The 27,251-nt window shown below is 49.4% G+C and overlaps 1 protein-coding gene across 1 annotated transcript in view; it reads left to right on the plus strand.

Moving 5' to 3' along the window:
- Nucleotides 1-27,251, plus strand: part of Sdk1 (sidekick cell adhesion molecule 1) — an 866,268-nt gene that overhangs the window by 814,704 nt on the left and 24,313 nt on the right. Inside the window, exons 36-40 of the mRNA XM_076840017.1 lie at nucleotides 3,971-4,086; nucleotides 6,168-6,354; nucleotides 8,090-8,227; nucleotides 16,545-16,706; nucleotides 17,495-17,620. Of these exons, the coding sequence (XP_076696132.1) occupies nucleotides 3,971-4,086; nucleotides 6,168-6,354; nucleotides 8,090-8,227; nucleotides 16,545-16,706; nucleotides 17,495-17,620 (729 nt within the window). The remainder of the gene's footprint in view (nucleotides 1-3,970; nucleotides 4,087-6,167; nucleotides 6,355-8,089; nucleotides 8,228-16,544; nucleotides 16,707-17,494; nucleotides 17,621-27,251) is intronic.

Genomic DNA, 27,251 nt, shown 5'->3' on the forward strand with positions numbered 1-27,251 from the left:
TTCCAGCATAGCTGAGCCCTGGAAACCAGGAACCTGACTCTCAGAGGTTCCAGCCCCATGCCACGTTCACTGCCATGTTGCCTTCCCTTCAAAGCATAACCAGTCTCTGCTTCCTCTTCTCCTCAAAACTCAGGTGGAGGTCTTGGCCATGTGAGGCCAGCCATCTTGAGATAGGAAAAGGGGGCAAGCAGCATGCCACATACCCTCCAGAAGCTTCTGCTAGGAGACGGCGCTGTGACAGCTGCCTGGGTTCCACTACTGCTCCCATAGCATGGGTCAACTGGGTGGGAGGAGGGTGAGCAGACCACCTCCAGGAGAGGCCACCGCAAACTCCACGCCACACCACTGTCCTCAGGTCAGATAGATGGCCCTCCATCCCGGGGCAGTGAGCATTTTGAATGAGGGAGGAAAGAACCGAATGAATGAGCCTCCTTCTCCCTGCGGTTACCCCCTATAACTCTGAACGTTGCTCTTGCTCTCCTGAGCCTCCTTGGCTTTACCAAAGCCACCTCCTGATCCTCAGGGATCCACTTCAAGACCTCAGTGGAGGCCTGAATCCTCCAGGAATACTGAGCCTATAGGTAGTCCTGCTTTCCTCTATCCATACTGACCTACGATAAAGTCTGATTTATAAATGAGGTATTATACGAGATTAACAGCAATAACTAACAGTGAGCTAGAACAGTTAGGAGAATATACTGCAATAAAAGTTATGTGGATGTGGTCTCTCTTTTTCTCTGGAATTTTCCATCTAATGTTTTCAGGCCATGGTTGATCACAGGTAATGGAAACCCCAAGAAGTGAAATGCAGGTGGGGGTGGGGGGGTGGCCGTAGAACTTTCTTACTCCTCCTTTCTGTGGTGGTAGCACAGCGGTGCCCATCCTGCCACCCACCTGAACACCTGAGGCGAGGCTACAGTGCAAGGCTCTGTGCGTAACCCAGCTTACCCCAGGGCCGGTGGGACATAGACGCAGGGGCAAGAGACAAGCTCTTTGCTTACCAGCAAGTGAAGACTGCTTCGGGGAAAACCTTGTGCTTTGGGGGTTGCTTGCTGATAGAGCTGAAGGTGACAATTTCAGATGTTGCCCTAGCACCCTGGGAGGCTCCCCTTCCCATCACAGGCGGCAAGACCAGAGAGAGCCATGCCACATCCTGGCTCAGCCTACACCCAAGTTTTCAGGGCCTCTCAAAGTAACCAGCCAGAATTCCAGAAAATTCTGGGAGCCTCTGGAATTTCATTAGAGGTATCAGATGCAAGATGCCTCTGAAAGTCCCTGAATGCTCTCTGTCATTGCCTTGATGAAATCCCTCTCCAAGGTCATGCCAGTGCCGTGGCAAGGATGCAAGAGCCAACTCACCAAGGGTGGAAGCAACACAGCTCTGTCATGGCACTATCTGCCTCTGCATGAGGCATGCAGGACAGGTCTCAGCTTTGCACCACAACCTTTCTGTGCCACCTTTAAGTGCTATGTGGGGGCAATCTACAAATCAACAATTTCCGGGTGTTCTGGCCAAAAACACTTTTGAAAAACAATTTCATGCATTAAAAAAAAAAAAAAAATTCCGGCTGATATTTGTGGCTTCTTAATGCTGCAAGTGTTCCAGTGGGAGAACAAAAAGAAACTGACTGAACCAAGGCACCATCGGCTCCCAGCTGCATGCACTGAACAGGCAAGGCGTGCATTCAGGACTGGGAACAGCAGGACCTTCCTGAAAGTCAAGTTCTCCTGTCGAGCTGGCAGCTCAGCAGCTTTCAGGAGCCAGAAAAAATAAGTCCCCAAACTGACAGGCTTTGCTCTGTGTTTACATTTATTTCTCTCTTCCCTGCTTGTGTAATCAACAAAAAAGTCTTTGTTACCTGCAGTATTTTTATGGAACAAGAGCCCTGTGCTTCAGCATAGCTGGCGGCTGCACAGAAGCATCTCAATTGCCCAAGATGCACCAGGGGCCCTAGTCCGGTGCGTCAGCCCTAGCCAGGAGGCACGCAGGCCCCAGGCACTGGGGCTGCCTGGAGCTCACGGGATCCTACCAGTTCCTGCTGATAGACATCCTAGTCCAGGGCTGTTGGGACTCTGGATTTAGCGAAGTCTGTGGAAAGAAAACCTTGGGGTGTTTAGGGGGGGAGTCCTAACCCACCACCAGGGTAATGGCCGTGCTCAATTTTGCCTTTCACATTTTAATTGTACAACAGTAATTTTGCAATAGAGTTGCCGATGGCAAACATGCAAAAGACATTAACTTTATTTATGTTTTGGATTATTAATGTGGCTGTTAAAATTCCTCCAGTTAGTTTTGATTGAATTGTTTTTTTGTGTGATTCTGTTGTTTAATGGAGCGGTAAATAAGAATTTCTGATAATGAGGCTGAGCATCTGTCACAACAACCTGGTGTGGGTTATTAACATTTCCATTAACGGCAGGGTGGGCAGTGATAATATGGAAACCACACAGTTAGAACAAAATAAATAGTTGGTGTCAGGCTGAGAGGGTGTTAATTACTATTTTATTCTACATTGGGGGGAGAGAGCAGAAAGTGGGGAGGGGGACCTGGGAAGGGGTGATTGATGAGGTCATTCTCTCCCCAGAAGGCTTCTCCAGAGCCCAGGTGCCCAGACATCTCGGACAGTGACTGTTTTGTTGTCTCTTTATGGCCTATAAGCAGTCCTGAATCAAAAGGCAGCTATGTTTTGGGTTTGCAGATCAAGGCCATAGGAAGTGAGGTGGGAGGGCTTGGCCTTCCAGAGCTGGGAACCCAATATAACTCCACACAGCTCCTCAGGGTCCAGCATGGCCCAGATTCCTACCCAGAGTGCCCAGATGGGAGAAGGGAGTAAGTCCTAGGAGGAGGCAGTGAACAGACCATCAGGAGATAGTACTCTGCATGGAATTCAGAAATGGTGTGAAGCCAGCAAAATATAGAGAGACTAGGAATGTTCCAGAATGTGCATGTGCTCTGTGCATTGTTCACAACTCCCTAATGGTTGCATCAGAGGTGCAACCATGCTGTCCCCCATAGAAATCTCATCTTTTTCTTTCTTCCTTCCTTCCTTCCTTCCTTCCTTCCTTCCTTCCTTCCTTCCTTCCTTCCTTTCTTTCTTTCCTTCTTTCTTTATTATTTCTTACATACATCACAATAGAGGAGTGTATTACATTCATAATTTTACACCTTTATACCACAATTTATCAAATCTCTGTATATAAGGTATGTTCTTATCTTCTGCATTCTATGTGCACTGAGGGGGTACCCCAAGGAGACCCTCCCATGGAAAAGAGGGGGAAAGGGGCAATGACTTGGTGCTTAGAACTTGCAAATTTCGAGAGCCTCAGAGAGCAATGTGGAGCCACATTCCCAGGAAGCTGGTCCCATCGGCCTGGAGGAGCACCTCTGTGTGTCCAGACTCTTCTGGTCTAGGATAGACTTCATTCACACTGGGCCACCTGTATTTGCAACGGCAATACAAATATCTTTTTTTCCCCTAAAACCTCTTCAAAAATCAGCATTTCCCCCAATGAGGAATGTCAGCAGTGCCTGTGGCTCCCTTGCTCTCAGAGCCATAGGCATCTCTGGCCACACTCTAGATGCCACTGGGATCAAACCACTCCTGAGCATTATCCCAGAACCCATGGATTCCTATATCCTATGTTTATTTTCAAATCCTCAGTAACTCTATCTTAGTGAGATCAGTCTTCTTTGTAATTTTGTATGTGTTACTTTATGCCTTTAAGTATGTTTTTCTGGAAGGGTTTGCAGCATCCCCTGGCATGAAAGGACTAGGAACTAACTTCAGAGGCAGGAGCCTGGAGCTGGGATGTGACTGTACCCCAGGTCTCCCAAGCCAGAGCAATGTCCCGACTGAATCTCCCATGCTGCCATCATGGAATTAGGGCTTGCATGTGTCCTGGGGGGTGGGCAGGGGCTCAGCTTCTGAAGGAACATGCTAGTTACCATCATGTGCTATTCTTTCCTCAGCCCCAGCGATGGCCCCGCAGAACATCCAGGTCACCCCGCTCACGGCCAGCCAGCTGGAGGTCATGTGGGACCCACCGCCCCCAGAAAGCCAGAATGGGAACATCCAGGGTTACAAGGCAAGCTCTCACGCATGGGTTGGCTCTTTTTTCCAGCTCACTTGTTGGCGGTATGAGGCCCCAGGGCTTCAGCTGGGATTCTGCTCCTCCCCAGGGCTATGCCCTCAGCTCACTGGGCCCTGCTGTTTTCTCAGTGGCAGATACACAGCAGGCAGGAAGCTGCTGCCTTGAGCATCTGGAACAGGCCTGGCTGGACCGCAGCCTGGGATCAGAGCTACCTGGGGTGGGAAGTGGGCCTACTGCTGCTTTGTGACTACGAGGTGGGGGGTTCCTTGGCTTATCCAAAGGTGGCCTGGGTTTGTCCCTCCTCCATCCTCTGTGGCCTGCCCAGAGAACCCAACTTCTTCCTGTGCCCACTCTGGAGCCACCAGCAGATTCGCTGACAGTGACAGGAAATGAGGGGTCCTCAAAATAGCAGGTTCTCCATCCCTCAGTACACTCAATCACTATGGGACATTGAGTAAGTCCCTCAGTTCAGTAGGTCTGGGCAGGGCCTGAGAATTACATTTCATTTCTAACAAGTTCCCAGGTGGCATGGATGTGGGGAACCTCACTTTGAGAACCACATAATGAGGTCCGAGTCATCATTAGCTAAATGTTTCAGAGATGGAGGAAAAGAAAAGACAGCATCCTGTTCCAACGTGAGCCCCGGGGGCAGGGGGTGGGTTACACAGAGTCAGTTTGCCCAGGGCACCTTGAGCTCTTGGCTGCTAAGGTCTCATCTGCTAGGAGAGCTTGGGACCCCTGGACAGCTGTGAAAACCGTTCAGAAGAAAAAAAAAAGAAACCCCTGTTCTGTTCCCTGAAAATGCCCCATCCTTCTCTAGAATTAATTTCCTTGTCTGGCCTGCTGGAGCCCCAGTTGATCAGTTACCAGATTCTATGGTTTAGCCTGCCCTGATGCCTATTGGACCAATTAAATGTCCATTTAAAAATGATTCTTGTAGGTGTTTTATGAAAATTAATACCTTCCTCCCTGGCAGGGCTGTTACAATGATTAATGAGGCAATGGCAAGTCCTGTGAGCTCGGAGGCAAGGTGCTATTTATGTATGTCCAAAATATGTTTTCTCATTTCCTTAATGATAAAGACATTGAACTTGGATATTGATCTCAAGTTAGCAGGCCTGTGTGAGTGAAGGATCCTCTTTGGTCAGCTCTGCAAGCAGATGTGCAGCTGTGTCTTGCAGGTAGAAATCAGTGGTGCTCACGTGTCAGGACCTGCTTCAGCAGAGACGTGACTTGTGCACGTGCAAGGTGGGATACTGGCCCTGGGCTCCCACTGCCCTCTGCATCCTCTGTGCCGCTCTTGCACAGGGTGCACCGCTCACAGGGCCTGGCTCAGGCTTAGTTCTTCAGAGCCAGGGTGGATCTTCTGGCCTGTGTTGTCTTTGGGCAGCCCAGCTGGCACTGGCTGGGGCAGTGGTTCCTGGCCAGCTGTCTAGGGAAGTAATTCTGGCAACCAATTCAAACTTTTATGCTTGGGCATCAAGTTCACCTAGGAGCACATCAAAGCTAGCTGAGAAGAAGTGGAACCCAGGAGAGGTACAGGGCTTTACCCCAGTTCTGAGTCCAACATGGCTCTACTTCCTGTGGTTTTTTTTTAGTGTTTTAATTCCCAAAGTATTTTTTCACATTGATCAAAAAATTAGATCTCAGTTTTGAACAAAGTGTGGTCACATGGTAGAGTTTGAGGGCTCATAATTTCCATAGGTTGGAGCAGGAGGTAGACTGTCTCCAAAAGACTGAAGGGCCCAACAGAGGCCCTGGTACAGGCCCCAGCTGGGCAGGCTTTATAATCTAGGCACCAACAGGAGACTGAAGAACCCCTCCCACCCTGAGACCCCATCTTGAAAGGTTTGAGTAGGCAGCGCTCACTGTCTAGATGAGCAACTCAGAAACACCAAACTTTGCCCAATGTCATCAGCAGCCAGAGACCTTCACCTGCCCATAGTCACCCCTGGTCCCTTGGGGGAAGATGCCCCATCCTGCAGGACTCTGCCCAGGACGCAGGCCCAGCCTCAGGAGCTGATCCTACATGCAGCTTCCTCACGGCCCTCCCTTCCCGGTGTCCTTTCTAACAGATCTACTACTGGGAGTCAGACAGGCGGAACGAAACAGAGAAAATGAAGGTACTGTTCCTCCCCGAGCCCACGGTGAAGCTGAAGAACCTGACCAGCCACACCAAGTACATGGTCAGCATCTCCGCGTTCAACGCTGCTGGCGACGGGCCCAAGAGTGACCCTCGGCAGGGGCGCACCCATCAGGCTGGTAAGTGGGCCGTTTCCTCTCTGCAGGCCTCAATAACCAACCTGTGTCACTTCCCTGGTGGCTCTGGGAACCCCCAAGCAGAATAAACCAACTTTTTCTTTGGTTTCACAGCTCTTTGCTCTGCCTTTCCTGTCACTGGTGTCACCTTGTGTAGCAGGAATTTGAAGAGACAGGACTTGGTTCCTGGTAGCTGGCCTCGCCTGGTCCATGGTGGCACTAAGCCACAGTTAATAGTGGAGCAACGCATGTTCCCTCCTGAGCCCTGAGGGTGGCAGGGGAAGGAAGGGCTTTGCCCTCAGTCTAGCCTCATTTCTGACCTACAGGCCACACGGCAGTGCCTCTGGAAACTTCTCATTGGAGCCACCTCCTTTGTGTGGACCCCTGGGGCCGAGCTTCTCGTGCATCAAAGCCAGGCCCCAAGTCTAGGTCTCCCTGGCTTGGGGTCCATAGAGCACCCCTGGAGTAGCTTGGCAGCTGCCTCTCAGCACAGGTGCATAGACAGAATCCACGCTGACAAGGCTGTCCTTAAGGCCTCGCCCCACGCAGAGGGTACAGTGTATGGCTAGCAGGCCACTTCCCTAGCGAGTCTTGGCTTTTGGTGGTGGAAATCAAAGATACCCCCAAGAAATAGTGAACTAACATTAAGATCCAAAAATTTCTCAGAGACCCTTAATGAGACCCAGGAAGTCCAAGACCAGGAAAGTGAGATTCGGGAACCTTTGGGGGTACAAAAATGCAGGGCTTTGGGCTCCCTGACATTCTGTGGGTTCAGCCAATTAACATCCTATCCAAATGATCAACCCCTAATCAGGGGCCCCAGGCCCACATCCTGTGAGATTACTATGGCCAAGTTCAAGAGCTGCTTCCTTCTGCCCCCATCCAGCACCCAAGGAGGCCAATTTTGAAATCTGAGATGGAAGGACATGAAAAGATTTGTAGGGCAGAAAGTAGAGGCTGGGGTTACCTTGGGACACCAGGACTTGGTAGTCATGGGACTGAAGGACCCAGAATGGGAGGGAAGAGGGATCTGCTGCTCCAGGAGGCCCTCTGAGCAGCAGGGTGCTGGTGGAGGAGATGAAGCCCCCACCCAGCCTGTCAGGCAGGGCCAGCCCTGTACATGTCCACCTGCGTGCAGCCTAGGCAGAGATATGTGAGCAAACCCCCACCACCCTGGCCACACTCCTGGCCTCCCATGTCTGCCAGCAACTCCACTGTCAGCCCAGGAGGGCCCACTGAGACGACAGTGTCTGGGGATTCAGATGGAGGCACAAGGGTATCCTGAATGGTCCCCAGGAGAGGGGAGAGGCCAGGTGGGGAGAGGCCGGGTGGGAAGAGGCCAGGTGGGGAGAGGCTGTGTCCACTGCAGAACTCCCTCTCCCCAAAAGAGCAGGACAGGGACTTTGGGCTAGCAGTCATGGGAAGTGGACCGTCTGCATTTCATTTTCTGTTTCCATCTGTTATTCATTTTTAGCCTCTGTCAGTTCGCCTCTCAAGCTCCTTTGTGTTTCAACTCTGTCATTTTCTCTGCTCTTCTCGGGAGGGTCTGTGTTGCTGATTGATCCTAGGAAGTTCAGAGGTGATCAATGAGTCTCCTTTTCATCCTGTGGCATTTAGACTTTTACTGAGTTGAAAATAACACCTAATAACATTTTCTCTTCTTTGTGGAGGCTCAGACACGTACGTGCGATCCATAAAGGTATTTTAGTGGGAGTCACTTTGTGCTCTGTTCTTCCAGCTCCTGGGGCCCCCAGCTTCTTGGCATTCTCAGAAATAACCTCCACCACGCTCAACGTGTCCTGGGGAGAGCCAGTGGCAGCCAATGGTGTCCTGCAGGGCTATCGGGTGGTGTATGAGCCCTTGGCACCTGTCCAAGGTAAGATCAGGGGGAGCTGGGGAGGGCACCAGGTCTACCACCTGACCTTGCTTTCAGCCATGGAGTCTTCCAGAAGCTCAGAAAGAGAAGGAAAGGCTTATCTGAGACAGGCCCCAAGTTCAGAGTCCAATGTGATGATTTCCCTATGGAACCATATTATATGCTCCCTTAACTAGTCTCCAAACCCCATGATGGTTCTATCTTATTCCTCCTGAGAGCTGAGTCCCTGTGGTGGCCCATAGAGACCACCCCAAGCTCCACTTGGAACCCCGTTGGCAGTGTTGGCCCTTTGGATATCATGCGCATCCTAGAAGAGACATTGAGAGTCCAGGGGCCCAAGGGAGTGCTCTGGTGCTCCCTGCCACTCTTTTGTGTCTCAACAAACATTCATCAAGTACCTGCAGTGTCTCCAACACTGTTCTGGATGCTGGAGTCCAGGGGCCCAGGAAAGCAAGTGTCTTGACTCGAGACCCTTGTCTTGCATTGAGATCCTTGTTTTCCTGAGTCTGTTGCTGAAAACTCAGTCCTTGTCCCCAATACCAATCCAATACCGAGGACACAGTTTAGAGAAAAAGGAAGAAAAAAGGTGTATTGCTTTGTTAGCAAAGGAGAAACACAAGACACTCTTGTCCCAAAGGCTGTGATTCTGCCCATCTGCAGGAACAGGGTGCTGTTAAAGAGGTGACTAAAAGGCTACCTTCCCGTGTTCTCTGCTGGAGTTGTAATTCACTTGTTAATTTGGGAGATAGTCATTTCTGAGATCTTCTGGTGAAAAAGATCACAAGCACCATCCCCAAAGTCTGGATGACTTTGTTCCTATGGTGGGTGTGTACTCAAGGACAGATAAATCTGCCTAGGATGGGGAAGAAAGTTAATCCTGTTTCCCCTGAGATCAGGGATGGGGGAGAGATTAGGAGGGAGCAGGGAGAGCGGAAGAGAAAAAAACATATCCATTTAAAAAATAAGTTGCAATGGCAGAGAAGCAAAAGTCATATTCAAAGCATAAAGTGTACCATGGCTACAAGTCCAGCAAGTTTATATTCCAGGGGTACAGAGGCAACTTGCAAATAATTAAACCAACAAGCAAAACTGAGATGGTAATTGATGCTGTGAGGAAAAGAGGCCAGGAGCACATGAGGATGTTGCATGTCAAGAAGGACCTGGGCACACACGTCTGAGGGGAACCTTCCTACAGAGGACTCACAGACCCTGGGGGAGACAGGGCTTAGTGTCCTGCGTGACCTGGGCCGAATGAGGGAATATGTGGCAGGCCAGAGCTGGTTGAGGTGGTCTGGATTTTCCTAGGGAATGTGCTGTAGTTTGGATCTAGAATGTTCCCCCCAAAGGCTCATGTGTTGGGTTCTTAGTGCAGCAGTGTTCAGAGGTGGGGCTTCTGGGAAGAGATTGAGTCATGAGAGTTCTGATCTCATCAGTGGATTAATCCATTGATGATTCATAGCTGAATGGATTATTGGGGGAGGGGTGGTAGAAATTAAGAGGTGGGGTCTAGGTGAAAGGACTAAGACTTTGGGGATGTGCCCTTGAGGACTATCTTTTGTCCCTTGCCCCTTCCTCCTCCCCCAATTTTTTTGCTTCCTGACTGCCACGAGGTAAGCAGCTTTGCTCCTCTCCACCTTCCCCACCATGATGGTCTTTCTCGCTACAAGTCCACAGCGATGGAGCCAAGCACCTACAGACTGAAATCTCCCAACCATAGGCCAAAATAAACCTGTCCTCTTTTAGTTTTATCTCAGGTGTTTTGTCACAGTGATAGAAAACTAACACAGAAGGAAATGGAGCAAGAGGACCCGAGTGACACAAGGCCCAGATCCCCCAGCTAAATACTGCAGTCTAAATACCACAGGATGAAAGAGGATTATTGATCACCCCAGAACTTCCCGGATCAATCAGAAGCAGAGCCTCTGGATAGTGAGGAGGGAGTGTTTGAACACAGAGGAGCTTGGGAGAAGAAATGACAAAGCTCAAAAATGAATAGGTGGAAACAGAAGATGGTGGGAAGATGGCTTTGGGGAGAGTAGGTTGCAGGGACTCCACAGGAGCTCCGCAGTGGGAGAGCAGGCAGGGGCTGTGGCAGAGCCCATGAGAGCCTGGAGGAGACGGATGATGGAGGGAAAGGTGAGCGGCGGTGGGTTAGGGCTGTGTTTTGAAGGAGACATAGATTGCCCTTGGACTGGAGGCAAGGACAGGAGCTGGGAGTGAGTGGTAGGCTCTCACTCCGTGGCGGTCACTCCTGTTCCTACACTGATAAAGCGAGACCTGCCTCTGGTATCTTCTCAGCCATCTCCCTCATCTACTAGATGACTGATGTGTACGCATCCACTGAGGGCCCATGACATTTCTCTCTCACCTCAGAGTCAAGCCCAGCTGTCTCTGCCCAGTGGCCCAGGGCAGGTTCCCCTGGTAATATATACAGACAGACTGTAAAAATTATAGATTATTGAATGTCTAGGAGAAAAAATATAACCAGCATATCAAATAATATTGGTTCTCCATTTAAAGCAGTGATAAAAGTTTCCTTTTGAAATAAGCACATTCAGATAAAACAGGGACTTGATTTGAAGGAGGACATTTAAGCACTAGATTTTATTTCATCGAAAATAAGATGCCATTGATGTAAGATTCATAGTTATTTTATTACATGCTAAGAAAGAAAAAATACTCCTAATAAAGTATGGCCCAATACTTGTGTGTCATCTATTCTAAGCTGCATCCCAGAGATGTGAAAATGTGAGAAAGAAAAACAAAATGTATCTGAGATCATCGCTGTGTCTGACAGTGATGTGAACACAGCGGAGGCGATCAGGAACGTGGTTCTGAAAGTGCAAAGAGAGCCCCAGAAGGACGAGGACTTGGCATAGTCCCTGCTCAGTGTGTTCTTTCCAGAACGCAGCACCCGTCTGGGAACATGGTGGCCTTGGTGAGGCCATCTTCAAGGACCCAGTGACAGATGTCCAGGAGGGGACCTGCCCGTCATTCCTGTGTCCTCTGCAGGGAGAAGTAGCAGAGAATTTCCATGTTGCTTGGCAGTATTTTCTTTCCCTGACACACCTCTGCACACATAGGCGCACACACACACATGCACAGTGTGTACATTGGTTCACGTGCACAAGGAGCCCAAGTTACAAATACTTTTCCGAGGATATCATCAAAATAATGAGAAACGATTGTCAAAACCTCATGATTCTAATTGAGTTCTTCCTTATCAAAAGAGCGTAAGTTCGCCATTCTTCCTGTCCTGTGTTGGCAGCCTTGCAGGGTCTCTAGAAAGCCCCTGGCATGCACACCTGGGCCGCAGCTCGTGGTCTGTAGCCCTCCAGGCAAGACGGGTCCCAGGATCATTCCTCAGTCAGAAACTCCGCACGGGGACTTGAAGCGCACTGTGTTCTTCTGGCTTCACTTCCACGCTGCCAAGATTGGTCCTGGTTTCTACACACTGTCCCCACCCCAACCTCCCAGGGAGGTGACCCCACATTGCCGATTCTCATTAATTTTCATAATTTTTGTCTTATCGGGAAAGTCGAGGGCATTCCAGGATGTGCTGTTGGGGGATTGCGCTCCTAGTGTGTGGCACATTGGTGGCTTGCCATGTTCCCCTGTAGAAATGCCCTGCAGGCTCACTCACAGCGTGGGTTGGTTTACTGAGCACTCACTATGAACTGGGCACTGCGCCACATCCTTGCTGTTCACCGTCCATAAATCTTCATGACAACTCTACCCTGAGCTGCCGCCTGGATTCCCAATTCACAGACCAAGAAACTGGGCCCAGAACCTTTGATTTGTTTGCCCCAAACCTGAATTTCGAGGATGATGAGGAAGGTGGGATCTGACGCGAGAGCCCAGCTCTAGACGGCCTGTGACGGGGAGAAGATGCCAAGCGTTTGTGTTCCTGAAGGCGAGTGTGACGGAGGGCGCCAGAGATAGAGCTCGGGGAGGGTGCACTCAATCATGTCACGTTCCAGACAATCTCAGCTACGTGCCATGTGTGGGATTGTCACTCCTCCAAGTGATAATGGGTAGGATCACTCAGTTACCACCATCTTGCCTCTTTTCACAAGTCATAGAACATCCTTCTCGGGAATTATCTCTTCTGTTGACAAGGACTGGCTGGCTCCTAGGCCTGTCATCCTGGCTTTGGCCCTGAGGGCTTTGTGCTCCGAAGCTGGAGCAGGGAGGGACAGCTCTCTGGTGCTGTGGCTCCCCATCACTCCACAGGTTGCAAACGCGGGACTCTCAGCACAGACAGCTCAAGAACAAACCAGGACTCCCAGATTCGGAGCCACTGTAGCTTGGGCACAGTCCCGACTTCCTGATTCCTGTGTATCTACCACGACTGACCGGGGGCCTAGCTGCCCATCCCTGAGAGTGGCAGGAAGGGTCCAGCCCCAGCTCTATTGCAGGCAGCTCTGCCTCTAAGCAGCGGCTCTTACCAAGTCAAAGGGCCCCGCCAGGCTCCACTTCACAGGCCAGCCCAGCCCACAGCTGCTCCTGCTTCAGCCGCAGACTTCTCCTGGCTTTCCCGGCAGGCCATGGGCAGGCTGCTCTCTGGGAACAGAGCTCATCAACCCCTCCCAGCAACACCTGGTGGCCCTGTGCTCTTCAGGGAGAGCCCCCACCCCCACCCCGGTGCCAGCAGAGCTTCTAAGACTCAGTCACTCACCTGCCTGGGCTGGCAGTTCCTTCTAGGACCCTAGAGGAGCCAGTCCCAGGTCCGCCTGTGAACCACATCCTGCAGCCACGGGATTCAGAAGATGGCAAGTGGGACTGAATCTGGCCTGCCATGAGTGCACCCTGTCCAGAGTCACATGCAGCAGCCACTCAGGAAGAGCCCTGAGGGCCAGGTGGGCCATGGGCAGGCAGCCCTGTTGTCACCTCGGCAGCACTGCCCACACTTCCTCGGGCCAGTGGACAACAGTGTAAGAGGGACAGTGGACAAGAACTCCATAGATCACAAAGGTCCTATAAGTTAGTGTGCTCTTCAACGACAGAACCCATGTGGATCCTTCCCGTGCGTTTGATGTGTCAGCCTCGGAGCAGACAGGGAGACTGAGCACTCTCCGAGACTGAGGGCCTCGGCCAGTGGCACAGGAGTAAGTGACAGACTGAGGACTCACTCCAAACCCCCCAGCTCTCCGGATGCACCTACTGACTGCAGATTTCAGAGAGGACCAGCTCTTGGCAAAGACTTGGAGCCAGAAACTCTTGTCCCCATGGCCCCTCTCTGCCCTCTGGCACGCTGGGCATTTTGACTACGGGGGCTGGAAAAGGCAGGATATAAGATGATGCTGTGATGCAGCTGAAAAGCACCGGGTTGCCAGGGGCTGAGGTCATGGTCAAGAGGCGGATGGCAGAAGGCAATGATTGCTGAAAAGCAGAGCGGCTTCCTGGACCTCAGAAGGTCATATCATCTGGTGTCCTCCCTGCCTTACTCTGCCCAAGCTGCCCCAAGTCTCCTCACCCTGGTCAGTCTCTCCCCTTGTTGGTCAGCTCCCCCTTGAACTGGTCAGGGACTGGGAGGCCAGGATCCCAGGACAGGTGTGCCTTCCCATGGGCTCTCTTGGAGAAACCCCACCCTCACCCCTTATCTCTTGGATTCTGGATTTCCAGCAGGGAACTAGGAAAGTAGTAACCTGATCTCTGTATGATTTTTTAATGTTTTAAAATGCCTCGTAGGAGCTGAACATTTCTCAGAGACATGCTTGCAGATGTAATGAACACCAGGAGGCTTTGTTTGGGGCTACAGTTATATTCACTCTCTGCACAATGGCGATTCTCTTGTGAAGATTGTCAGAGATACGTTTACATGCATGTGTGCACAATTGTAAACTATCTACCTGAAGTTTGTTTTGGAAACAAAAATTTTCGATTTATGGTAATGATCGCTTTTTTGAAAACACAAAAAAGCTGTCCAATAGCAATCTCATCTGTTGGTGTTTCTTGGTGGGATGCTCAGACCTGTCATTCACAGACAATGGCAGGCACTGACCAGGATGGCCACCCCCTCAGGAAATTAGTCCTGGCTCAAACCTGTGTGTGGAGATGCAGCCCGAGGCCATCCCTGAGCAGTCCCTGGTCTCTGCAAGGAGCACCATGCCACCCACCCGCACGCCCTCCAGAGCACAGAACCACCTAGAACACTGTGCCATTTGAGCACTGAGCCATGATGTTCCTGGGCATCTGGTTTTACGGCAGAGCTATTTTTATGTTTTTAAAAATGTTTTAAACAGTAGTATTTTATGGGATCACACCCTGAGGCTTTATAGTGCAGGGCATGGCTTAAAAATTGACTAAATAAATAAAATTCTGACACATTTGAGACGGAGGGAAGGCCAGACTGGCTCTACCTCCTAGTGGGATAGAATTTACAAAATCTGTACATGGGTTTGTTTTTGCTCTAGGGAGAATGAAGGCATTTTTAAACAACCAAAAAAAGAACTTGCTACCAGAATAACTCTACATCTGACAGGACCCTTTTCATTTGTGGATGACAGTTAGGGTTGTGGGTGGTTGTCCTTGAATCCTCTTTCTGGAGCAGCATATATAAGACTGGGGTCAGGCTCTCTGGGCAGAAGAAGCCCCATTTTTCTATAGAAAACCCCATTTTGGAGGGTCAATTAAAAACAGTGAAGATACACTAAAATAATTTGGAAGAAAATAATTTAGCAGAATAAATGTTTTATAGAAAGCATAATATGAAACCAGTGAACCAGCTAAAAGGCAGACAGAACCTCAGAGAGGTGTTGAACTCTACCACATGTCCTTCTGCACCAAGGCTAGCGCCTAGAGTGCTGTGTTGGGGACGCCAGGGTGGGCAGCTGGACCCAGGGCAGGAGGCATGGTCCTCCAAGTGCACCTCTTCCCCGTGCTCCATGGGAAGCAGTTCTGCTGAGCAGTAAGGCATGGAAATGCAGCATCCTTACCTCCTCCTCCAACAACTGCCCAGTAGATATTAGTCCACCCAGAGCTCTGAGAAATCTGTGGTCAGGAACTTGATTAACTAGTTTTAAAAAAAAAGGCACCATTTTCAAACTTACTTAACCATAGGACCCCATTTTCCCTTCTGGAAAATGCTAAATTTATTTAATTTTCAGTATTTATCCTTCCCCTAAATGTTAAATCTCAATTTTCTAATTATACAGTAATCTTCCTTATCCACAGTTTTGCTTTCTATGGTTTCCATTAACCGAAGCCAACTACAGCTTGAAAATAATAAATGGAAAATTTGAGAACTAAACAATTTGTAAGTTTTAAACTGTGTTCCATTCTGAGCAGTTTGGCACAATCTCACACCATCCTATCTTGCCCTGGCTAGGATGTGAATCAGCCCTTAGTTCATTGTATCCACACTGTATGTGCTACCCACCTGTTAGTCACTTAATATGGTCTCATTATCAAATCAACTGTCACAGTGTTACAGTATTTGTGTTCAAGTAACCCTATGCTACTTAGTGATAGCCCCAAAGTACGAAAGCAATGGTGCAAAGGAGGCATGGGCATAAAACATGAGGGACAGATTAATTCTCATACTAAGTGGCAGTGCTGCAGGATACTAGTAAAATACCTGGTGTTTATGGGGTTTGATACTATCCACAGTTTCAGGATACACTGGCGGTCTTCAGACATATCCCATGGATAATGGGGGATTCGTGTGCTTAATACAACCAACACTTTGCATTATTCATTTGTTTACATATTCATGAATAAGAACTCTTGTCATAGTTCTCTAAATGGAAGCATCAAAACAGGCAGTGATAAATAAACACGTCTTCATCCTTGCTCCAAGACATACAGCTGTTCTCTTGGGCTGTGAGGCCTATAGGCCCTGGGTTGGCCAACCCAGTCAGGCTGCAGAGCCTTGGGGGGAAGCCCACCATTTAACTTTATTGATGGTCTTCCTCCATCCCTTCCATACTCTCCTACCCCTGGTGACTAAGTCAGGAGGCTTATGGCCACCTACATGAGTGACACAGGACTTCGTACAGCTCAGGGTCCGTGGGGTGCCGGCTCCCCACCCATGCTGCCCACAGGTAGTCCTGTGACTCTCTGTGAGGTCGGCCACCTTCTGCTGTCTGTCGGCTTTGTTCCTTCCCTCGTCAGCACCACTTATCAAGTTTAAACTCTAATTACACTTATCTGTGCTGAAAATTGGCCATGATCACCACTTAAACTCCTCCTAATTATAAGAAATACTTCCTTAGCTAACCGCAGGGGCTGTTTTCCCTGCTATCACAACAGATCTGATGGGCTCATTGCTTCTCCAAGCTCAGCCCCTTTTTTCCTTTGCCTTTGGACCCTCTAGGGGTGAGCAAGGTGGTGACGGTGGACGTAAAGGGGAACTGGCAGCGCTGGCTGAAGGTGCGGGACCTCACAAAAGGAGTGACCTATTTCTTCCGTGTCCAAGCACGGACCATTACCTATGGACCTGAGCTCCAAGCCAATGTCACCGCTGGGCCAGCCGAGGGTAAGTGGGGCTCCGCAGGCAGAAGGCTGAGTGTGAATCGAAACTTCAGTTCCACCTGCTGGTCTGTCCTGCTGAGGGTTTTCTACTATCTCAGCAGAGATGTTTTGGTCTGCAGAGCTGGGGATGCTGAGGCAGCATGAAAGTCTGGTGATATCGCGAACTTCAGCAGGTGGATTGTCATGTATAGGTGAACAAGTTCTTAGACCTTAAGCATAGAAATGTTTTGTTTTCTGGGGAAACCAAAGAAAATAAGTGAATTCAACTTTTTAATTTTTATTTATTTATTGGTACTAGGGATTGAACCCAGAGGAACTCTACCACTGAGCCACATCCCCAGCCCTTTTTATTTTTTATTTTGAGACCTTCTTGCTAAGTTGCTTAGAACCTCACTGAGTTACTGAGGCTGGCCTCAAACTTGTAATCCTCCAGCCGTGGACTCCTCAGTTGCTGGGATTACCAATGTGCACCACCATGCCTGACATGAATTCAGTTTTTGAAATAAACACAATTTAAAAGTTTTCACATGTCATGAAGAAGGATCATGTAACGTCCTGCTTAGTAAACTCTTTGGCCTGGTTTAGGCACTGGATAGGCACGGCATCAGAGTCATCATTTAGGAAGCACCGCTGAGTGCCGGGCACGCTGCCTGCCTCTCCTCCTTTTGTCCTCAGACAGTCTGCTGTTTTCCCATGAGGCCAAGAAGCCACCTGGAGAACTAGACACATCTCCCCACACCCTGGGAGGAGGAATCCCCAGGGCCCTGTCTAACCATTCCTTTCATCCTGCAGGGTCCCCAGGCTCTCCTAGAGACATCTTGGTCACCAAATCTGCCTCTGCACTGACTCTGCAATGGACAGAGGGCCCTGCAGGCCACACACCCACCACAGGCTACGTCATAGAGGCCAGGCCCTCAGGTAGGGGCTGTGGGGCCTGGTGGGCTGCTCAAGGGAGGGGGTTTCAGCCAAGCTGAAGGCAGACTGGAGGAGTCTGGGTAACAGGGACCCCTTGCCTCTTTCTCTCCTGTGTGTCCCCAGCAGGGTGGGGCTGAGGGGCCATGTGCTGGAGGAGGGGCTTACTTCTCGCCCCCTGCTTGGGTCCTCATAACCACAGCTGTGCTATTAACCTCCTGGGCATTCGATTCATGATGCTCTAGCCACATGACTCTGAGGAGAACGATAATTGTCATTCTCAGAAATAGGTAGGTGAGGCCTGAAGGGCACTTCAGAAATTTCAGCTCATCAGGAAGATCCGGGATGTTTTCAGGGACTCATCTCAGGAGTCTAATGCTGGCAACCTGTGGAAAGAGCTGTGCTCGTATCTGATAATCGTGACGATCCTTATTAACAGTGAACATGGCACATCGTCTGCTTTACCTTTGAGGCTTCCAAAAATGAGGTCTGAGACCCATTTCCTGCCTTATCCAACCAAAGAGTTCTCTTTCCCCCCCTTCCATTCTACCTCATCTTAATCTTGTTCACTTGTGTTTTTTTTAATCAGCATATATTGATTAAAATAGAAAAGGGATCCAGTGTGATAATGCCACACAGGCACAGTGGACACTGACCACTCATCCCCTCTTCCACCTTCACCCACCTGCCGTGCCCTTCCAGTCCCTGGTACTCACTGTTCTATTTTTAGCTTGATTCTTTGTTTCGTCTTTCTGTCTGTCTTATTTCAGTTAACATGATGTCCTCCTCTTCCACCCCCTTTGCTGCCAATGGCAGGATTTCTTTCTTCTTTATGGCTGAATACTGCTCCATAGTGTATAGATACGCACACCATTTTCTTTATCTATTCAGCACCTAGGCTGATTCCATATCTTGGCTATTGTGATGAGTGTTGCAATAAACACAAGCATGCAGGTGTCTCTTTCATAAGCTGGCTTCATTTCCTTTGGTTATATACCCAGGAGTGGGATAGCTAAATTGTATGGTAGTTTTATTATAAGTTTTTCAAGTAACCTCCATACTGTTCTCCATGGAGGTTATACTAATTTACATTCCCACCAACAGTGTATAAGAGTTCCATTCTGCTTTAATAAGAAGGGTGGACATTATCCAGAGTGAATTTCTGATGGGTTGAGTTGAATATTACTGCTGGGAGCTGGAGGTTACCACCAAACGTGGAGAACACTGAGCAGCTTCACCATGACCTTCAAATGATTGTACAGTTAATCAAGAACATCTGAGCATGAAAACAGGTAATGTTCCAGGAATGCATTCGGGAAGGAGCTGTCAAGCCCTCTGCCGGCAGACTAAGCATGAGGAGCCATTTTAGTCTAATATTTTAAAAGGCTATTAGACCAAGAGGAAAGATCCTCAAAGTTACATCCATCACTGTGTCAGAGAAGGTTCTTTCCTCCTCTCCCAACAGCTTGCTTTTGAAAGGTTACTAGTTAGATATAACTAGTTTCTAGTTTCTAGAAACTTCCAAAGAGAAATTCTACCTGAAAAGCACCATGAAAAATTTTTTGGCTCTGAATGCATATGTTTAGACCTACTGACCTGATGGTGTGTGCTGAGCAAGACATTCAACCTCTTCTGGAGACAGATATCCCAAGTTGATGAAGGATCGGGAGTTACTGGGGACCTTCCATGGCCACCAGGTCTCCTATACCTCTGTCAGCAGGTGGCTCCTGGATCAGCCAACCAGCCCTCCACCATGCAAGAGCACCTTCAGAGCTTGGTTGAGGGCTCTGAGGAATGTCCTAGTCAGGTCTGGGCCTCAGGGACTGCGGAGGCTGAGGGAGAGGCAGCCAGGGACAGGGGTTTCTTTGAAATAGGGACACGGTGCAAACATTTCTCTCCCCAGTCTAGGGAGAGCATGTGTTCCAAAGGTGGCTTGTGAGTTCTCCTGGCCCACCTTGGGGTCTGCTGTGTTTGGTTTGAGTGTGTGATGGGTTACATTCCCCATCACTGATCTCCGGCACCAGGAAGCTCTTAAGTCACTGGTGTTCTTGACTGCATGGGGTGAGGCCACCCATGTCTCTTATTATTATCATCATCATTTTAAATTGAACCTTCCATTCTGAGCTATCATAGAGTCCCATATAGTCATTCACCCTCAGGTCAGTAGGGTCATGTGTTAGAAGCTTGGTCCCCAGTGTGGGGCCCTGTGGAAGCTGAGCAGTGCTACCCTCAGAAAGAGTTCATGTTAGTATCTCGGAGTGAGTGAGTTTCTGAAAGAGTGAACTGTTATAAAAAGCAAGCCTGGCCCTACTACAAACTCATGTTAACCTATTATGTCTGTGGTGACCCTGTTTCCTGATCAGGCCATCCTGAGCTTTCGGGGTCATGATTTTTGACTTGAATTAGTGGTTTGGGGGAGGCATAGTTCAACAGGTAGTGGCAGGTGGGTAACCTCCTAGTCGCAGCAGGACCCCAACACTATCACAGGACACCCGGTGTTCACAGATCATTTCACTCCCCATGACTTTGAAATTACAGTTGTTGGTTGACTCTGCTAAGCCTTCTTAATCAATGAGCTTGTGAAGAAGCATAGACTCCCGAGTTGCCCTGGGACAACGGTGGTCTCAGGTCATCTAAATCCAGCTTCCAAAGAGCCACATAGCTAAACAAGCAATGCAAAGAAAATACCCACAGTCCACCCCCAGCACTAGCCAGGAGACAGAGGTCACCAGGAGTTTCCAATGCCTCTAGGTAACTGACACATTACCCATGTCATTGGTTTTCTTTTTAACTTTATGCAACTAAAGCTATTCTGTAAAGATATCCTTAAGAGTCAAAGGAGTACACAGAACCAAGGACAGGTTAAGAATCCTGCACTAGAAAACCAGAGTCCTGCTAATGATTGCCTCCCCACCAAGCACTATCTCCTTGCTGTAGAAGACTCCCAGTGGCCACCTGGCCCTACAAGGGCTCCAGAGATGTTCTATCCTCAACTGCATCATGACGACATCCTGGCTATTTTGCCAGATGTCACCCCTGGGGAAGCTGGATATGTGGGACCCCTCTGTATTATTTCTTATAACAACTACCTGGGACTCTCCAAGGACTTCAGAATGGAAAATTCAATCTAAAATGATGATTATAATAATAAGAGATGTGAATGGCCTCACGCTGTTCAGTCAAGAGCACCAGTGTCTTTGAAAAGAGCTTCCCCGTGTCAGAGATCAGCAGTGGGGGATATAACACATCACCAGACAGACACAGGGCCTGGCCTTGGCATCTCCGCTCTCGTGACCCCACCATGACACTTCCCCCCAAAGGGTGAAGTCTTGGTTCTCACACTTGCATGGGGAGCCATTTAATTTCTCCTCAAGTTGCAGGTGCTCATTGTCCGCCCTCATTCTGGAAGCAGGATGCCTGCAGGCTAGATGCAGCTTCCAGGCCTGGGGAAAGCAGAGTGCAGGAGAACTAATTGGCTTGTTGCTCAGACTTCACGCTGGGCCCCAGCCTCGTGCAGAAGCCTCTGATGTCAGCTGGAGGTCTGTGCTCAGCGGGGCTTGTGCCAGGATGTGAAACGGACCCAAGGGGACCAAGACATGACAAGAAACTGACCTGGAAGACACCATCTTTCTCAATGAACACTAAAGATGTGTTTCCTCTTCTGTTTTGTTACTGGGCATTTGAAAGCAGTTGCCTGTGATTTCCCCTTTCGGATCATTAACTGAACCTGAGCAAGCTCCTGGGCCTGAGGTTTTTCCTTGAAAGTTGTGAAAGACACCCCTCCCTCTGCGACTCAGGCCAGCAGCATCTCAGGGTGGAGCACGAGGCTTTATGGATTGCCAGTGTTTAAACACCTCGCTGGTGCCTGGGGGCCCTGGGTCTCAGCTGTCATCGATTTCAGGCCTCATTACACAAAACATTAAATGCTGTATCTTCTCATTTTGTCCACCAAAGCTCTCCACTGAGACATTCTCCAGGCAGGGAGTGGTCTGTGAAGGCTCTGCAGGCCCTGGTTTTATTAGGAGGGGCCATGGCAGAGCCCTCCCGCTGGCATCTAGGAAGACCGAGGTCCTTTGTGATAGGAACCCCTAGGGCCCAGGTGGCCTGCTTGGCCTGATGTCTCCTCCCAGCTACATCTTTGCTTGCCCCACGGACACAAGAAGTTCACCAGCCCTGTGCCTGCTGCTCAGGGGGTAACCCGCGGCCCAGACAGCCTGGACAGATGGCCGTCAGCCTCTCCCTCCTCTGTCCATATCCTCTCACTCACCCCTGCAAATTCCCAAGAGGTCTCCACATCGCAGAGACACAAATTGAACAACAACTATTGAAACTAGCATCAGGCTGGGACACCAAGCCCCTCATCTTTGCAGGGAGGGTGGTCCCTGAGTGTAGCCCAAGGACACAGCCATCAGGCTCCGCCAGGCTGGCCAGCCAACTGGGTCACTTCTTGGCTGTGCCTGAGGTTCTCCCTGGAAGGCAGCAGCAGCCCCGCAGTGGGCAGATGCAGAAGATTTATTTACACAAATTATTCCAAGGCATTTTACTGTGTAGATCACGAAGCCTAATTTACATATTTACACAATAGACTGGAATGGTACTAAAGGAACTATAAATATATTTTCCTCTCCAGAGCAGCCATGAAATACATATTTAGGACGTTCCCAGTGCAGGCAGACTTTGTTTTGCCTTTTGCACAGATGATGTCTCTGGCCCAGAGACCAGAAATGGGGGCTGTCTACTCTAGTCCTCCTGGGCCCTTCCCAGGTCCCTCCTCAGGTCTTTGGTTATGGGCCTTTTCAGTTGAATCAAAAGGATCTGAAGGTTTGACACCCACAGAGGTTTTAAGCCGCAGAGGACACAGCCGAGGCTCTGCATCAGGCCCCCACCGCTGTTCCCCTCTGGTGGCCAAAGTCCATTGACAATGTGTCAACCTCTGACTCCTTTCCAGATCCTTCCCCATCACAGGCTAGGCTTCGCGCACAGACATGCATCACGTGCTGTCCCTGCCTTGAGTGAGCTTAAAGGTGTTTTGATTATCAGGTGTCCTTAGTTTTGTATCTAAGCCCCACCTGCCCCAGTTAAATTTCTGACCTGGCTCAACCATTTATATAAAGAGAAATGGCAGCGTTTAAGAAATAAACAACCAACAGGCCTCCATTTGCTCAGAGCTGCGGGCTGACAGTCAGGTTGTTGGTTGTGTGAGTTAATGGAACCAGAAATCTCAGGCGGTGACTGACAGTGTCATTCAGCGTGGAGACACTGCTTAATTGTCCATGAAATCAGACTTTTGTATTGACATGGCGTCTGCCCTAGTACTTGCGGTGTGCAGCACAGTCCCGGGTCATTGGAGGGATACATTCAGCGACGTCCCTTCGGATGGGCTGCGCTGGGCTCTGACTCAATTCAGAAAAGAGGAGACCATGTGTCCGGGCCCATCAGGACTTTGTCTGGGAACACATGTGCCTCCTGCCATTGGTAAGATGTCAGCACTGAGAGATAAACGCGGACACATTCTGTCTGCTAGGAACAAGCATGGTCTCGGGGAACAAAACCTATTTGTACCGGAAAAGATTTCTTTTTCTGGAATCTTCCATATTAGCCACTTCCCTTCTTTTAGCAGACAAATAGCACAAGAACAGAAGCAAAGACAAACATCCTATGTTCTTTAAAGAAAAATCATCCTGTTGAGCGCCAAAGCCATACACTTCGGTGCTCATTTGCTCGTTTGCTCTGTTCCTGAGGTTGACGAGGTGTAGGCTTGTGATGACCGTGGGGCTTACCTAGGGTATGTGCTCAGTGGTCCCCCTGCTTTCTTAAGACTGGCGGTGGGATATGCCAACAGTGACTCAGTAACAAGACTCTGGGAAAGTGTTCTTTCCCAGGAAAGTACCAGGAAGGGAAGGGTGGGCCCAGCCGACAGGTGGGATGAGCTCACTGTACTACGCGCACCTCCCGGGCTTCCCCAGACACCAAGTGGAGGGGTCTGGCCCGAAGGCAGATATTGCTCCAGGAGGTTTAAAGCTCTGGCCCCAGCAGGAAGCTTGACACTGGGATCGGTCCTCTGGGGATCAATCCAGGAATCAATTGCCTAAGGGTTCAATCATCCAAATCACATGGGAATCAATCATGGAACAGTTGTCCAAGGATCAATCATCTGAGGACCGATTATCCAGGGATCAGTCCTCTGGGAGCCAACCGCCCCGGCATCATCCTTGGGGGTCTGCTCTCCAGGGTCATGACCCCTCTCCTCCAGCCATCCCCGTGATGGTGCCCCAGCAGCTGGCTGAGTCAGGAGGAGGGCCAGGCTGGGATCTCCTGCGCATCTCGGGGTGAGCCGCGCCTGAGTGACAGAGTCGTCTGCTCTGTGTGCCTGGGATTCTCTCCCAACCTGCTGTCCTCTCCAGGGTGATTGAGTTGAAAGTCCAGGCACCGGAATCCTCCTGCTACATGGAAATCAGCTGCACAAATCTCATTATTGCTAATAGTTCCATAATGTTATTTTTTCCTGCTAATTTGTAGAGATACTTTTCTCCATCATTGATTTATTGAGATATTTAGTAACACAATACAAATGAGAAAAACAACCCACAGTTGAGAAAGAGTGGATGCGTTAGCAACTGCCAAATTTTTCGTTTCCACTCGTGATCACGGTGTAAATATTGATGTGGATGAATAGCTCAGTGAATTATAACTGAAGTATAAAATGCTGAACAGGCTAATTTTGGAAAGGCAGAATTAAGCAGAATAAAAGTGAACATTTTCTTCTATTAATTCAGAAAGAAATTATCCTGGTATGACACGCCCCCCCCCCATTTCTGAGTGTAAATGGATCACTAGATAAATCGTTCAGTGTTGAGATTTTGTATCAATATTTCAAAATGTTTTTATAAAAAATGCACACACTTCCTGGAGCTATGATGGAGCACTTAAAATAAAATGTGGCCTCCAGGTGATGGTGGAGGAGGGGATCATTTTTCTCCCCTGGCAGTCACAAAGCATTAATGCAGAAGGTACTGGAAAATCCCACTCCAGAGGCGGCTGGGCCTTGGAGCACTCTGAGGGCATCTTTCACGCTCCTGCTGCCTTAATTTCAGTGGATTTAAACAATACTCGGCTTATAAGTCTGTATTTTTGTCTTTGGTCTCTTATAGCATAAAATTATTTTTAAAAGGGAAAAACCTTACACAATTGAATCCACATTCAAGGCCCTTGGAGCAGCGACTTGCTTGTAATAAGCACTAAGTGAAATGGTGTGTCATTACCCAAAGCCTGCACGGTCGGGGCCCCAGAGGGACCCAGGACACGAGGACGGGTGGGTGAGTGGGTAGATGGATGAGAGCGACAAATACTTACTAAACTCTTGAAAAACTCAAGAGCCCTGTGGTATAGACAGGCAGGTAAATGTGATCCATGCTCTGGAGACCCGTGGACAGGGAGCAGCCATCCCTTCTTAGAGTGGGGGTCAGGGTCGGTTCAGGGTGGCTTCAAAAAGGTGAGACTGAGAGGGTGACAGGGTCTTGTGTCTTCCCCTTCCCCTGCCGTAGACTGTGCACTGAGAAGAGAAGTCCCTTCTGAGTCCCTGAGGGCGAAGCAGGGCCTAGCCACAGAATGGGCCTGGGAATGTCTGTGGGTGAAGGAGGAGGGTGGAGGTCCCCAGGCCCAGGAGAGGCTGTTCAGAGTAAACCGCATCCAACAACCATGGCATGGGCCAGCTGCAATGTTCTAAGTGGAGTAAACAAAACAAAACACAGAAACCTTAAGCTAGAGCTTGCCATTTGGATTGTTTTCCTGGTATAAATGTGGATATTTAGAAACAGATCACCACTGTTCCTCCTTCCTGCCTGTTCCGGGACGTGCATCTTTAAAATCATTCACATCTCTCCTTCATTAACCTGTGACTGTAAGGACTTAGTTGGGGCAAACTATAAATCCTCTGCAAACAGAGACTTCCACCTGGCAATCTCCTCCTGTTTACCGTGGGGCTGATCCATCCGAGCATGTCTGCGCTCCAGCTTCTCAATGCGATGGTTCTCAGATCGCCCTCGGGGCCCATAAAGCTGTCAGCGCGTGGGCATGCATATTCAAATGGGCCTTTCCTCCACAGATCTCCTGCTATTTAAAGTTTCTCATACCTGTACCTATAAAAGAAAATATAATTTGAGAAGGATTGCTACTTCAAGTGAACATTTTGGGCTCTGAGCCCACCTTTTAGCAAACAACCTCCTTAGGGAGTAAATTTATATTCTATTTTACAAACACTCATGTAGTGCTTACTATGTGTGAAGCACTGTTCTAAGCAGTTTATAAATAATAACTTGTTTAATCCTCAAGGCAATCTATGATGTAGGTACTTTGTTATCACCATTTTATAGATGAAGCACAGAGAGGTCAAGAACTCTGCCTAAAGTTACACAGCCGGTGAGTGGGGCCAGGCTTGGCTCCAAGGCTGTCTAGTTCTACATTTCAACCGTTTAGCCATGATGCTGTAGGGTCGTTGGTGTTATGATGATGGATTCCACTGATCACATCTTTGCTCTGTTGGTGTATGTCTCAGACCAGACCCATTTACTTCTTCCGTCCTCTCTACAGATTTTCTGGCTTTTTTTAAACTGTGGCAAAATATGTATAACATTTAGCCATTTTTGAGTGTACAGTTCCATGTCCTTAAATACACTCATGTTGTTCAGCCATCACTACTGTCCATCTGCCCAAGACTCTTCATCTTCCCGAGCTGAAACTCGGTCCCCTTTAAACACTGACTCCCCGCCCCCTCCTCCAGCCCTCGACAGCCCCTGTGCTACTTTCTGTCTCCGGTTTGACTGCTACAGGACCTCACAGAGTGGAATCAGCTTTCATCTTCTGCGTCTAGCTTATACACTCAGCCCCATGTCCTCTGGGCCCATCCTGTTGTAACATGTGTCAGAACGATCTTCCTTTTCAAGGCTAAGTAATAGTTCTTTGTGTGCCACATTCTGCTTGTCAGTTCATCATCTCTGGGCACCTTTGGACTACTGTGAATAATGCTGCTGTGGGAAAAGGTGCTAAAATTCAACGTATTTTCCAAAAATTTATACTTACATCAGGCAGCACCTGAGCATGGAACAGAGAGACCTATGTGAGTGCCAGGCGGGTTTGCTGCTGAAGGGACACCAAAGGATGCTTGGTATCAGTGGGGCTCTGCATGCTTTGGAGGTGTCCTTCAGGTCAGAAGCCAGGGGCCACCATCCAGGACGAGGGCTGGCAGGTGGTCACCCTGTGTGCGGACCCCACAATCCTAGCATCTCTGCCCAGCCACCTTCTTAGCCCATGGCTGTAAAGGAGGAGGCAGCAGAACGGGGACAGTTCAAGCCACCTCTGCAGCTATAGCTCTGCTAGGCTGGGGACTGCCACAGAGCCAGCAGCCACTGGGAGGGAGGCGGGGCTTACGGTTCCCACCGTGACCCCTTGGCTGGATGCAGGTGGACACCCCAGCTGCACAGGGACCAGCCGGAGAGCATCACGACAGTGACCGCGGAGCAAGCTAGAAGAAGCGGAGACCCCGAGGAGGAGATCTGGGGAATCCAGAGGGGGAGTTGGGGGGTCCTGGAATGGAAACGCAGCAGGTGTCCCTCCCACCTCCCCATGTGACTCTCTAGCC

The sequence above is a fragment of the Callospermophilus lateralis genome, chromosome 19 (genome assembly GCF_048772815.1).
Source record: "Callospermophilus lateralis isolate mCalLat2 chromosome 19, mCalLat2.hap1, whole genome shotgun sequence".
NCBI classification, from domain to species: domain Eukaryota; kingdom Metazoa; phylum Chordata; class Mammalia; order Rodentia; family Sciuridae; genus Callospermophilus; species Callospermophilus lateralis.